Source organism: Otolemur garnettii, unplaced genomic scaffold (assembly GCF_000181295.1).
Source record: "Otolemur garnettii isolate 467f Iridium unplaced genomic scaffold, OtoGar3 scaffold00091, whole genome shotgun sequence".
NCBI lineage: Eukaryota > Metazoa > Chordata > Mammalia > Primates > Galagidae > Otolemur > Otolemur garnettii.
In genome coordinates, this window is record NW_003852486.1 from 473,702 (window position 1) to 487,581 (window position 13,880).

Consider the following 13,880-nt stretch of genomic DNA (forward strand, 5'->3'; position numbering starts at 1 on the left):
GACAGGTATCTCCAAAACCTCAAGTGATCTATTCTGCCCTTTCCTTCAGGGGCTGCCTCAGAAAGACACACTGGAATAAAGGTACCTTCCCCTAAGGCCCAGGAAAGGTAGTTATGAATCTTTCCACCTCAGTCTTCCCGTGGTCATGTGACCCTACAACTCAGAAGGAAGGTGGAGACTTCTGGAAAAAGGACAGGATCTTCCCTTGCTCTAAATATGTGTGGCTGGGGGAGGGAGGCTCTACCAGCCGGAAGCAAACAACCCTGGCAAGGAGATTCTGAGATGCCTAACTCAGCCACACAGCAGGAGTGATCCTTGCCCCAGAACTCAGGGTTTGTTCTGTTGGAGGGAGAAGCAGAGGAGCAACTGCTGCCCCGGAGGGGTTTGGCACTGTGCTATCTGGAGTCACATCTGTGCCCCCAGAGAAACCCTGTCAGGCGCCTGGGAGAAACCTGCTACAAGAACTAGGGTTTGTGAGTGGGGGCCCAAGGGGAAGATATAAGCAGCAGGGCCCTGTGCCCTTCCAGAAAAGACTGCCATCCAGGATAGGCAAGTGGAAGGAAAGGGAGACAGGACAGATCCCTGCAGGGCCCAGAATGACACAGAAAATGGGGAGGGGGTCCCAGGTACTGTTGACAGCAGGATAGTCTCTCCAGGTTCACATGGGATAAAACAGTAAGAGGGAGGAGACAGGGTGAGGGTGGGAGTAAGTTAATTCAAGTAAAAAAAAAAAAAAAAAAACAAGAGCAGGAGGAAGAAGAGTGGCAGGAATACGGCTGGGCCTGAGAACTGTGCCCCTCCTGCCCCCTTGGGAGCCCCCAGGGTCTCCCACTCCCCCTGCTGTTGCACAGTCACACTGAGGTCTCAGACTGCAGCCTCATGACAAACTTGTGCGACTTGGGATCCACAAATTCCTCGGAGAGTTTGAAGAATGGGACCTTCTTGGTGCTGACCACCAGGCTGAAGTCCTGGCGTTTTAAGAGGAAAACGATGCCATCCTTGAGCCCATTGGTCACTGGTTCCTCGCTCACCAGTGTCCACTGTTTGGCCAGCCAGCGTTCCTTGTGATACTGAATGGTGGGTCCAGCTGCCAGGTAACGCTCCAGGAAAGCCTGGGGAGGACGGAGGGGCTATGTAGGAATCTCTCTCACCCACCCACTATCTTTGTCCCATGGGGCATGGCTTCCATAAACAACCAAGACATCCCTGAGTTCCCTGTATGCATATCAGCTATAATCATGCTGTGTTAGAGCTGGAAGGAGCCTGAGATCAGCTGCTACAGAACCCTCCAAAGTGAAGTAGTTCCTCAGAGATGGGCCTGGAGCCTGGCTCCCCGCACCCACTCTTCTGCTCTCTCCCTGTACATGGCCAGGCCCCAGGCAAGCCCTCCCTCATTCTTCCTTCCTTCCCACACAGCTCATATGATTCATACTGACCAGGGGAGAGCCAGAGATGTCAAGGTTTAAATGCAACACCTTTAACTACGTATCCACCCAGGGGAGCTCAGGGAAAGCATTCTGGGAAGCTGGTAACAGAACAGAGCAGTGGTTCAAATGGCTCAAAATGAGCGTAGACCATCCAGGGGAGAGGAAGGGAAGAGGGGGGTGTATCTAGAAATCCCAGGGCCTCACAGAAATAAGAAATAGGTCACAGCTATCCCCTAAATGATTTCAAAGGCCCCCTTCCCCTCATCCACCAGAGAACTTTGCCCCATGCAGACAGGGTGGATGGGATAGGGATAAGAGAAGAGATTCTAAGGAGGACGTATAGAAGGGAGAAGGACAGGGGTGGCAAGTGAGGAAAGAAGTGAGAGACTAAGGGGAAATGAAAGTGGACAAGAAGAGAATCTGGGAAAAGAAGAAGGCTGATGGGGGCAGAATGGCCCACCTTGGGTGTCATGTCGTGTGTGATACAGAATTCAAGGTGCTGCAAGATGCTCTCCATGGTATGGTAAGGCTGCTGCTTTGTGGTCCGAAGATACTTCTGCATGGCACGGGCCATGGATGCGAAGATGGCCTGGGCAGCCTCCCGGGGGTCCATCACCTCTCTGGGATTCTTCTGCTCCTCTTCCTGCAGCCGTTTAATGTGAGTGAAGGCCTCCTCCACTGCCACCACGAGCCTACAAGACAGGAACAATCCAGACCCATGCCCACTTCTCTCCTCCCAGCCCCTGGATCCAGCCCTCCAGCCCTCCAGCAGCCCAAGTGAGGTCAGGCTTTGCGCTCTCCCCAGAGCAAGACAGACCCAGGACAGGGCCCTTCCCACCAGGAAAGGGAAACAGACACAGATGAGTGAGCCAGCCCAAGGACACAAAGAGGACAAATCTAGTGTCAGTCCTGGCAAGACAAACAGGAACTATGCTATAGAAAAGATTAAGCATTCCATCAAACCCTAAGAAGTCTTAGTTTTTTGGGTTTTTTTTTTTTTTTTTTTTTTGAGAGGGGTTTCACTCTGTTGCCCTGGCTGGAGTGCAGTGGTGCAGTCATAGCTCACTGTAGCCTCAAACTCCTGAGTTCAAGGTATCCTCCAGTCTTCCTCTCCTGAGTAGCTAGGGCTACAAGCACATGCCACCATGTACATCTAATTTTTTAAAATTTTTTGTAGAAATTGGGTTTCACTATGTTGCTCAGGCCTGGTCTCAAACTCCTGGCCTCAAGCAATCCTCCTGCCTGGGCCTCTCAAAGCACTGGGATTATAGGAATAAGTCATCACACGTAGGCAGGAGAAGACTTCTTTAATAAGAATCCCAAATCCCACTTTATAAGGTAAAAAATTAACAGATCCAAGTACACCAAAACAACAGATTTCTATTCAGCCATGATAGCACAGGCAGTATTAAGGGACATCAGATAGGAGTGGGGGGAATATATGTAGCACCTAAAACCAGCAAGGGGGCACAGTGGCTCATGTCTGTGACCCTGGCACTCAGGGAGGAGGAGGTGAATAGACTGCTTGAGCTGAGGGGCTTGAGGCCAGCCTGAGCCAGAAACCCTGTCTCTAAAAATGGCTGGGCATTGTGGCAGGGGCCTGTGGTCGCCACTTGCTTGGGAAGCTAAGGCAGAGGAATCACTTGAGCCCAGGAGTTTGAGGTTGAGCCCAGGCACTCTATCGAGGGCGACAAAGTGAGACTCTGTTTCAAAAGTCAATAAATAAATAAATAAAACCAGTAAGGAGTTTATATCTAGAACATACAAAGATTCACCAGGTTTTCTATCAAAAAGGAAATAAGACAAGAACCATACAGGAAAATGGGCAAAGGAAATGAACAGCAAATTCACAAAAGGCCTGAAAGGCTAAAAAATACACAAAATAGTTATTGGCTAGCAATGAGAGAAATGCAAATTAAAATATTAACAAGATACTATATTATTCCATCAAGATGGAAAAAAGTATGATGACTATAACCCAAATACTGGATAGAATGTTGGGAGCACTCTCTGAACTGCTATGAAAAGAAAAGATGTGACAAACTGAATGTATAGACAACATGGATGAATCTCAAAGAGGGTTAAGGAGGAAACAAGAAAAAAAAGTCAGTTTACTTTAAAAGCACAGAGACAGTCTTGGAGCCAGTGCGTCAGCCACATATACCAAGGCTGGCAGGTTCGAACCCAGCCCGGGCCAGCTAAACAACAACGACAACTGAAACAAAAAATAGCCGGGCACTGTGGCAGGCACCTGTGGTCCCAGCTATTTGAGAGGCTGAGGCAAGAGAATCACTTAAGCCCAGGAGTTTGAGGTAGCTGTGAGCTGTGATGGCACAGCACTCTACCAAGAGTGACATAATGAGACTCTGTCTCAAAAAAAAAAAAAAAAGCATAGAGACATATACACTGATACTCAATTTGTACAAGCATACATGCAGGTTTTAAGGAAATCAAAAAACTGAAGTGGGTAGGATTAAGGGGAGCCAGGGAAAAATAGAGTAAAGAACCATATGATAACTATGTGTTAAAAGCTGGAATTGCAGATTCATGTAGTTATCTGCACATGGATGCCAAAATCCCTCTGACCTAAGAGTAGGACCAGCCTGGGGTTACAGGTCAAAGAAAGGAAGTAAAACATAGCTCAGTATCCAGAAAGCCTGGAGTCTGGTAACTCAGGATTAGGATGGGACTCTGGATACATGTGGATCTATGTACATCGACAGTTTCTCTGTTTATTCTTTTGCTTCCCCTAAGTTTCCCAGTAAAGTCCTTTTGAAAAGATCCTTTTGTCTCAGGTAAACCAAAGGAAAAAAATTTCTCTTGGTTACAAGCCAGGTAAGGGAGAACAATCTGCCAAGAATGGTGGTGGCAGCACAAAACACCCAAAGACCCCAAGCAGGGCAGAAGGTAAAAGGGTAGAGGACATCACTGGTCTGGGCTCCCCCCACTTCCCTGTAGCCTGAAGATAGTGTGGGAGGTGGGGGAGAGGGTATGGGCAGGGTCAAGCCCCAACACCCCCTGCTCCTTCTTGATAGAATTCCCCATAGACCAGCAGTTCTCAACCTGTGAGTCATGACACCTTTGGGAGTCTCCTGCATATCAGATATTTATATTACAATTCACAACAGTAGCAAAATTACAGTTATGAAGTAGCAGCGAAAATAATTTTATGGTTGAGGGTCACCACAACGTGAAGAACTATATTGAAAGGTCATGGCATTAGGAAGGTTGAGAACTACTGCTTTAGACCAAGGTGGGACCTGGCAGCTATAGGCACCGAGAAGGATTCTTCAGGTATGACTTAAGTTCACATAATAATGTGAACAGGGAAAAGGAAAAAGTGAGGACATTTAAGCATTTAAGAACTTACCAAAACATGGGCACTAGAACTCCATGTTTGTAGGCACCTGCTGAGCCAGCCTTCCAGATTTATTGGTAGGAAGTACAGTCTAGCTCAGGTGGAGCAGGTGATGCCCACATCCCTTTTGTTGGGTCCCTACCCCATTGTAATAGGCAGAATTCAAAGATGTCCCCCAACTTCTACCAGGATCCCATCCCCTCCTTACTCAACCATCTTAGGACATTTGTCAGATGTAATTAAAGTGCCATGTCAGTGGTATTAAAAGATTATCCTGTTGGGCCTGATCCAATCACATGAGCTCTTCAAAAGCAAAGTTTTCTCAGAGAACCTATTCCTGCTAGAAAAGTGAACTGCCATCTTTTAAACTGCCTATGGGGCCACATGACCAGGAACTGAATTCTGGCAATAATAGTGAGCCTGGAAGAGAGAAACCAGGCTCAAATTTCAACCTGTGGGGCTTGAGCACAGCATCCAGCTAGCCTGCACGTGGCCCACGGAATAGCTGCCGAGTTCACGGCAATCTGCTACAGTGGGAAAGAAAACCCCACCCTATCATCATTCCTCTGCGTTCTCAGCAGTTACAGAAGTCCCTTGGTCTTCCTCTCCCCAGCTCACCCCACAGGCACCTCCTCTCACCCCAACCCTCATGCACCCACCTGGCCCTCCTCTTTCGCACCCTCCGCTCGTGCTCAGCCTCCTCGTAGTAGTACTCGTTGTGGCTGTTGTCCCGCCTCCGGGCCGCCGCTGCAATCACAGCCCGAGACTGGCCCGTGGAGTTGTTGGTGCTGTTTTCTGTACAGGAGCAGGAGAGAAGGAATGGTCACAACAAAGTGTGGCCTCTCTTCACACTCCAGGAGCTCTGGAGACAGCAGCCTGACATGTCCAGAGGAAGCTATTCCCACCACCAGGCTATACCTCCCATTCCCAACCCTCCTGGCCACCTCTGGGAGAGGCCACAGGGAAGCAACAAGAAAAGCACTGGAGGGCAGGAGTCCTGCACACACTCCTCCCTGGGTGAGGAGCTTCTGCAGCTCAGGGAGCCAAAGGGCTTAGACCAGGGCTGATGAGCAGACACAGAGGAGCCAGATCAAGACTGTAGCATAAAGGGACAGCAAGTAGAATCAGCAGCTAAGACCAGCCACCTGGAGTCAAGGGAAATGACAGAACAGAGGGGCTGGGGCATGGGCCAGGGAACGGAAAAAGCAAGGGAGGAAGGGGAGAGAGAGTGAGGATGCAACTTGGAGATCTGCTGGGGAGGAGACTGAGGGCTGAGAGCAGGGCTGCTCACCCTCTCCGAGGGAGTACACCTTGAAGCCAGACACTTTCTTGGCCAGGACGGACTTGGGCAGGTTGAGGAGGGCAGGGTTGTAGACAGGGAAGTCATGGTAATACTTCTCCAGGATCCATACTGCCACGCGCTGGATGCTGTGGGGGAGACGGCAGGGAGGCAGGGAAAAGGGACAGACAAGGGGTCCAGTGGAAGGGACACATCAGGGAGATTGGCAGGGCAGGAGAGGATGCAGGACAGGGACAAGCTGCTTTCGAGAAGCCTGGCTCAGGCCTGAGGTCTACTCACCAGGCTCCCAAGCCTTCCCCAGGGCTGGGCCTGCTAGTCCTTCTCTGCCCTGAAGCCCCAGGGCATTAAGTTGACTGGGCCTGGGACCCCAACCAAGGGTCACTTCATCCTCTCCAACATTCTCCCAAGAGTCTGTAAGGCCCAGGACTTGCCACTGATACTCTATATGACCTGGGGCAGGGGTAGGGACCTCACCCACAAGTACAGTGGAAGTGGAAGATCCCTCCTCTTTATCTCTTCTCCAGGGTCCCTGACCTGGCCTGCTTGTTCCAACAACCACTACTTGGGCACTCACAGGAAGCTGCATCTCGCAGAACAGAAATCCCAACTCCTTCTCCCCTTTGGCTCATCTCTCTCTAAGAGTCCCCATATCTAATTCAACTTACAAGCCCACCTTTCTTGCCGCAGGAGCCTGTACACAGCCCTCCCACTAGGCAGCGAACACTCCTACAAACCTACTGCACACGGGGGTCCTCAGCTCCTTCCCACACAAGCCCCAAACCCTTCACACCAGTGGTTGGCCTCCTCACCCCAGGGGTTGCCCTCCTCCCCCAGCCCTTCCCTGTCCCATGCGTCTCCCACCTACTCCCATACCCGCACCTGAGATGGCCGACGTTGTAGAAGCGGCTGGCCCCATCAGTGGAGCGCACGACCTTGAGTGTGAACTGAGGCTGGAGCTGGCGCAGCTCCAGCAGGACCACGGCCAGATAGTGCACGAAGAGGAGGGCGTCCACCAGCGACACGGCAAACTGCACCACGCCCTGGTAGCTCCGCTCGCGGGCGTCCAGTATGCGCACGCCGTAGAACAGCCAGTAGGAGACCACAAGCAGGAAGACCAGCACCATGAGCAGTGCGCGCAGCACGAAGACACGGGGCAGCGAGGCCTTGGGCCGGCGGAAGAACAGGGCCCAGCTACCCAGCAGCAGGATGAGCAGCTTGAAGGCCACGGAGATGAAGAGGCCCTCGCAGGCTGTCCCGCACGGCTCCAGCTCCTCCCGCCACAGCAAAGGAGGCAGCAGCAGGAAGGCCAGTGGCGTAAGGAAAGAGAGCAGCGCCAGAGTGGCCCCCGCCGCCACGCCCAGGTGACGGGAGCAGTCCAGCGGGACGCTGTCCTCCATGTCCTTGGCAATGCGCGTGAGGTCATCGTGGGAGATGCTGTGCTCTGAGGTGCCAGTTACTACTGTCGTCGTTTCCCCCCAGTTGTCATCCTGCAGTCAGGGACAGGGGCCACACGATGAAGGGAAAAAGATAAGGATGGAGGGGCAGGAGGAAAAATAAGGGAGAGAAGACAGAGAGAATGCACAGGAAAGGAGCGGGAAGAAAGAAGACAGGGTAATCAACAAGTAGTAGCCATCAAAGGATTTACTGAGCTCCACGCTGCGCCCAAGTTCAAGACCCAGGCACTTGGGGAGCGATCACAGGCCAATGAGAGAGGAAAACTGCACGTGCATTGCTGACCCTCAGAGCAGAGAGCACCAGACAAACGGGAACTGCTCAGTGACTGGGATCTGAAGGCAGACTCGCCAGGTAGGCAGGCAGGCAGGCTTCCAGGGAACAGGTGGGACCTGAGCTGACCCTCAGGGGCAAGTGACATGAAGAAACTGGTCTGACTTAGTGGTTGCCAGCCTCAGCCGCACACATCAGAATTACCTAGGGAGGTTGGAAAATAGTAGCTATTATTGGAGAATGGGATCTGCCTGTCAAACTTCTCCTTTAGAAAGCTCCCCAGTGGGGCAGTACCTATGGTTCAGTGAGTAGGGCGCCGGCCCCATATACTGAGGGTGATGGGTTCAAACCCATCCCCAGCCAAACTGCAACAAAAAAATAGCCAGGCATTGTGGTGGGCGCCTGTAGTCCCAGCCACTCGGAAGGCTGAGGCAAGAGAATTGCTTAAGCCCAGGAGTTGGAGGTTGCTGTGAGCTGTGATGCCACTGCACTCTTCCAAGGGTGATAAAGTGAGACTCTGTCTCTACAAAAAAAAAAAAAAGAAAGAAAGAAAGCTCCCCGGTGATTCCAATGGTCATCCAAGACTGAGAGTCACTAAACTCAATGATCTCTAGGGCTGGCTACTCAAAATGTGATCTGTGGACCAGCAGCGTAGCGTAGATATCTCCCAGGAGCTTGTCAGAAGGGCAGAACCGCAGGCCCACCCCACATTTACTGAACCAAGATCCCCATGACTCCTGACTCCCTCAAATGTTACAGTTCTAGAAGTACTGCTCCTGACTCTGACTCCTTCAAACATTACAATTCTAGAAGTACTGCCCTAAGTTCCCTCTAGCTTCCCACATCATTCCATAATTTCAGCAGAAGCTAGAGTAGGTGCATTCAGGGCAGGAAGGGCATGAACTCAGGCTCCTGGAGAGCTATGAGGGCAGGGGAGCCACACGGCACAGCCAGGAAAAGAGACCGTGTGGGCCACGCCACAGTGCCCAACTAGATGATAAACACCTATTCCCCAGGTGTGGAGAGCTACTGATGGTTTCTGATTAAGGGAGTGACCTGACAAAAGCAGAGAAGAGAAAGGGGAGGGAGAACAATCAGAAAAGAATGTGAGGGACACAAAGCAGATTCAGGCCCACTCTGGGTCTCTGGTCTGGTCTGCAAGTCCAGCTCTGTTAGGCCATCTGAATGCCCACTGCACCACGGCTGCCTGTTCCTGGAGCCAAGCTGGCAGAAAGGCTGAGGTCTCCAGGTGCCCTTCTCAGTGTGGTTGGCTCAAGCTATTTCCCTGTGGTGTCTGAAGAACATTCCACAGAGGAGTCCCAAGACCACAAGTGGCCTTCAGCACCCACTCCCTTCACTCTTGGGACAGCCTGGGGATGTAGAGTCATATCCTGACACCCAGGGGATTCAGGCTATAAGACTGTGACATTGGGGGTGGAGAGAGCAGGAGACAGCCTGGCAGGACCAGAGATGAGGGAGCTGAGTAAAGGACGGCAGAAGAGCCTGCTCTCTGAAGATAGGAAGTGGATGTACTGACTGCTTTGATCTCTGACCCCACACGCACTGCCTACTCTCTCCAAGGATCAAGGGCTTGGGAACTCCCCCAACAACAGGTGAGCCAACCATGTCTCAGGGTCACTACCAGCACTCAGGAGGCCAGGTACCAGGATGAAGGGATTGGGAAAGGGGGAGAAAGAACATTTCCCTTGGGTATTGATCTGCTTCCAAACCCAGGAATTCCAATGTCAGCCATAAGGATTTCTTCTGAGACAAATGGAACTGGGAGCCTCCAGCCACATAAGATGATCCCAAGAAGAAAGAATAAGAGGAATGAGACTTGGGCAACCTTAGTGTCATCTCGAATCCTGCCTCTGCCATATTCTAGGACTGTGTCCTGCCACCTCTACCCCTATCCTCCCCACCAGGTAAGCACAGTGGGACACAGAGGTTGTAGCAGAAGCAAATGCTCACCCCCATCCTGCAGAACTTTCTTCCAGGGACCCTTCCCACCCTCAGCCTCTCTTCTCTGTCCTCCTTCCTCCACCTGCTCTTGCACACCCAGCATCCAGGTGGTGCTATTCTACAGGCTGCCACACCTTGAGGCTCAAGGAAACCTGGGAACCTAGGGTTTGCCCCACCCCTGAACCCACCACCCACCCCTGCCCTCTTACTCCAGACTCACCAGCCAGCCTGATTGGCAGGGACCAGCTCCAAAGTGCTAGGCAATTCTCATTACACAGCCAGGTCCGGAAGGAAGGGAGGGAGGGAGGGAGGGCTGCTCCTTCCAAAGGGGTTTCTACCAAAATGCCCTGAATTCTACTAAAACAGGTCCTATCTTGGGACACTAAACCAAGGGAAGTATACCACAAAAGATACCCTCCCTGATCTGGCCTCTTCACAGAGAGACCAGGTTTCCAGGCCCTTCCCCTCTCTGATAGAGCCTCCAGCTCCTGCAAGGAGTATCCACAGATGCCTGGTCTGGACCACCTCATTCCCCCATGCTCACCCGCTCATCCCCTCGTGTGGACTCATTGTCCAGCAAGGGCTCCCCTGGAGCCTGGATTGTCACCGACTTGTCCCCACGGCTCCCATCTCGACTCTTAGAGCGGTGTCGGTCCCGGCGGTCCCTGCAGCAGGAATCCAGAGGAACAGTACAAAGTCACGGGGGGACCAGGGTCATCTCAGCAGCCACCCCCCCCACTGCTGTACATGCTCACCTGTCCACTGCCCCCAACCCTCCCTCCACCACTGCTGTCACCCCCACCTGCGTGCCTACCTGTGTTTGCGGGAGCTGCGGGAGTGGCCCGACTTGTAGGAATAGCCCGAGTACTGGGACTCGGTGTCCATGGCGTCTGAACGCCGCGCCTTGTAGCGCTCCAGGGCCGCAGGCTGGGGCCTCTTGGGGGGCCCCACAGCCACCTCCTTCAGCACTGGCTTCTTCAGGCCAAGAGGCACCTTCAGGAAATCAACTGTCACCCTGAGGGACTCTATCTTGCTGGACGGGTGGGCTTGTCTCAGAGAAAATCAAGCGACGCTCCTGATGAGATGAAGCTGCTGATTAGAGTAGCTCAAGCTCCTTGTAGGATCAGAGCAGAGAGGAAGACCATCCCCAAACAGGTGAGCCTAGCTCCTTGCCTGAGAGAATTTCCACCCAGGCTCCCACTCTGTCTAATGGACCCAGTTCCTCCTGCCCACCTAGACTATGCCAAGGGCTCCGGCATGTTGGGGAGATGGCCAGCAAAGGTTCTCAGGGAAGACCATCCAGAATGACCCAATCCTGAATCTCCTAGGGGGAAAATTCAGGGCAGGGCTTCCCTATTCTCATCCAGGAAAACTGGGGCTCAGGGAGGGTAGGTTCTGGCCAGGTCAATAAGCTAAACCAATAGAGACCTCAGAGAGCAGAAGGCAGCTAGCTTTTGTCCAGAGGCTACTCTGGGCTTCTCCCTCCCCCCCTTCCCCTGCTCCTCTCCTCACTCATAATTCCTGCTGATGGCTGCTGCCCTTGGCACCATCTCCCCAGCATCTACCTCAAACACCCACGGTTCCTGGCCAGGCAGGGTGGTGGCCCTCCTTGAGGTTGTGTGCATGCACACACACACACTACACACACACAAGGAGAGGAATGGAAGCTGCTGATAATACAGGGTTGGGGGGAGGAAAAGACAAGTCCACACTTGTAGACACTTGCCCTTTTCTTCTCCAAAAGCTGAAGTCCTGTAATAAGCAAGGCAAGAGTTTCTCGGCAACTTATGGGCTAAGGAATAGCATCTTTCAACTATATTTCACCATTTTTTTTGAGACAGAGTCTCACTTTGTTGCCCTCAGTAGAGTGCCATGGTATCACAGCACACAGCAACCTCAGACTCTTGGGCTTAAGCGATCCTCTTGCCTCAGCCTCCCAGTAGCTGGGACTACAGGCGCCTGCTACAACACCCAGCTGTTTTTTTGTTGTTGTTGTTGCTGTTATTGCTGTTGTCATTGTTGTTTAGCAGGCCCTGGCCTGATACGAACCCACCAGCCCTGGTGCATGTGGCCAGCTCCCTAACCACTGAGCTACGGCACCAACTATATTTTACCTTCTAATTATACAGAAAGAGACCTTTCCTCCCCACTTCTACAACTCCCACCAAAATCTGGCTCACTCTTCAAAGCCCAGCCCCCAGCCCTCACAGGAGCCCCCACTTACTCCAGCACCCATGTTATCTTCCCCTCTGACCTCAACTCCACTAACAACCATCACCAATCTTCACTCACTGATTTATCCAGTCTTGTTTAGGTGCCTCCTATGAACCGTACACTTTACTAGGCCTTAGAGATAAAGTAGTGTAACCATCTACTGGGGAAGATGCACCCTAAACAAGCAAGCAGGTAAATGGAAATGACAGCTGTAGGTCTGAGGGAAGGAAAAGGTTCTAGAAAATCTCTGTGAAAAAAATGACACCTAAACAGAGGCCTAGAGGAAAAGCAGGAGTTAAACAGGTGAAGAGTGGAGGGAAAAGTCAAGGGAGCAGAGGAATCACACATGCGAAGGCCAAAGGCAGGAAAAAGCTCAGTGTATTTAAAGAATCAAAAAAGGTCAGTGGAGCCAGAGCTGAGAAAGGGAGATAGTGGTGGAAGCTGCAGAGATAGCCAGGAGCCAGGTGAAAGACCTGAGTTTTATACATAGGAAGCCTTTGAAGGATTTCAGCTATGCAAATCTGAATTGAAAAAAGGGAGAGCAGAAATAGGGAAGTCAATATGATTACTGCAGTGGTGCTGACTTGACTAGGGGTAGAGCGGCAGGAGAGGTGAGAAATGCTCAGGTCTGAGACTTACATTGGTCAAATCAACAGGACATAAGGAAGGACAAGCTATGGGCAAGGGAGCATAAAATTCCCTGGCCTAACCAAGGGAGTAGATGGTAATGCCATTAGTAAGGTGGTACCATAAGCGAATTTGGGAAGGAAGACAATGAGTTCAGTTTCCAACATGCTAAGTCCATGGCCATGAGACAGTAGGCAGCCAGGTGTCAAAGCAGCCAGACTCATAAGTGGGAGGTGTGTACGGTGTGCAAAGACCTGGGGGTGAATGGGCTCACCTAGAGAGAGGAATACACACAGGACCCCTGAGAACTCCAATATGTACACGTCTCCAGAGGAGAAAGGACAGGCGAAGGGGCTGAGAAGACCAATCCAGAGGAGTAGGGGGGCCAGGAGAGTAGGGTCTAAAGTCAAAAACGAAGAGTGTTTCAAGGTGGGAATTAAGTCAACCATGTTAAGAATGACAATGGATTTTCTTTGTATAGTTAACTTTATTCCAGCTGCTCTAAAGCATCAACAACTTGAGAATAAGCACAACAACAGACACATATTTGTATCTATCTCCCCTCCAGTGGGCACAGTATAAGTAACTGATATCCACCAGGAAATGAATACAGTTACTTGCTGCTTAATGATGCCATACATTCTGAGAAATTCATCATTAGGTGACATCATCATTGCACAAACATCATAGTCTGATGTTAAACAAACATAGATGGTGTAGTCAACCATATATACACCTCAGCTTTAGGGTACAACCTGTAGCTCCCAGGCCACAAACCTGAACAGCATGTTATACATTACATCTCCTCATTACTACAGACAAGTATAACATAATGGTAAGTATTTAGATAACATATCTAAATATAGGAAAGGTACAGCAAAAATACAATATATCTTATGGGACCACCATTGTATATGTGGTCCACCACTGATCACAACAAGGCTATGCAGCACATGGTGTGTCTATGATGACTGTAGGGAGATGAAATCAGGGTGAAATCCAGTCACTTATTCCACTAATAGAGTCATCTGGAGGCAATTCAGGGGCACTTGATGTTTGTCAATATCCCCATGCCAAAACAAGTGTGTGATAGGGACACACTTAGGAGAAAGAGACACAGTACCTTAACCCAACCCTAAACCTTTCTAAAAACCTTTGTCACAACAGGGCCCTTATCCATCCCCCTGTCTGCAAATTACATGTGAGGCTCCTCTATCTCTCTCTTGAGAATTCCTCCATAGAATTTAGATGTCTCACCTGCATCTCT

At 51.1% G+C, this 13,880-nt stretch overlaps 1 protein-coding gene across 1 annotated transcript in view; it reads right to left on the reverse strand.

Annotated features, from left to right (window-relative positions):
* Positions 1-620: 620 nt before the first annotated feature.
* Positions 621-13,880, reverse strand: part of VANGL2 (VANGL planar cell polarity protein 2) — a 24,814-nt gene continuing 11,554 nt past the window's right edge. The window contains exons 2-8 of the mRNA XM_003795186.1: positions 10,587-10,847; positions 10,317-10,437; positions 6,965-7,572; positions 6,077-6,213; positions 5,445-5,580; positions 1,888-2,119; positions 621-1,112 (exon numbers count right to left, since the gene is read on the reverse strand). Coding sequence (XP_003795234.1) covers positions 852-1,112; positions 1,888-2,119; positions 5,445-5,580; positions 6,077-6,213; positions 6,965-7,572; positions 10,317-10,437; positions 10,587-10,657 — 1,566 coding nt within the window. The 5' untranslated portion in view covers positions 10,658-10,847 and the 3' untranslated portion in view covers positions 621-851. The remainder of the gene's footprint in view (positions 1,113-1,887; positions 2,120-5,444; positions 5,581-6,076; positions 6,214-6,964; positions 7,573-10,316; positions 10,438-10,586; positions 10,848-13,880) is intronic.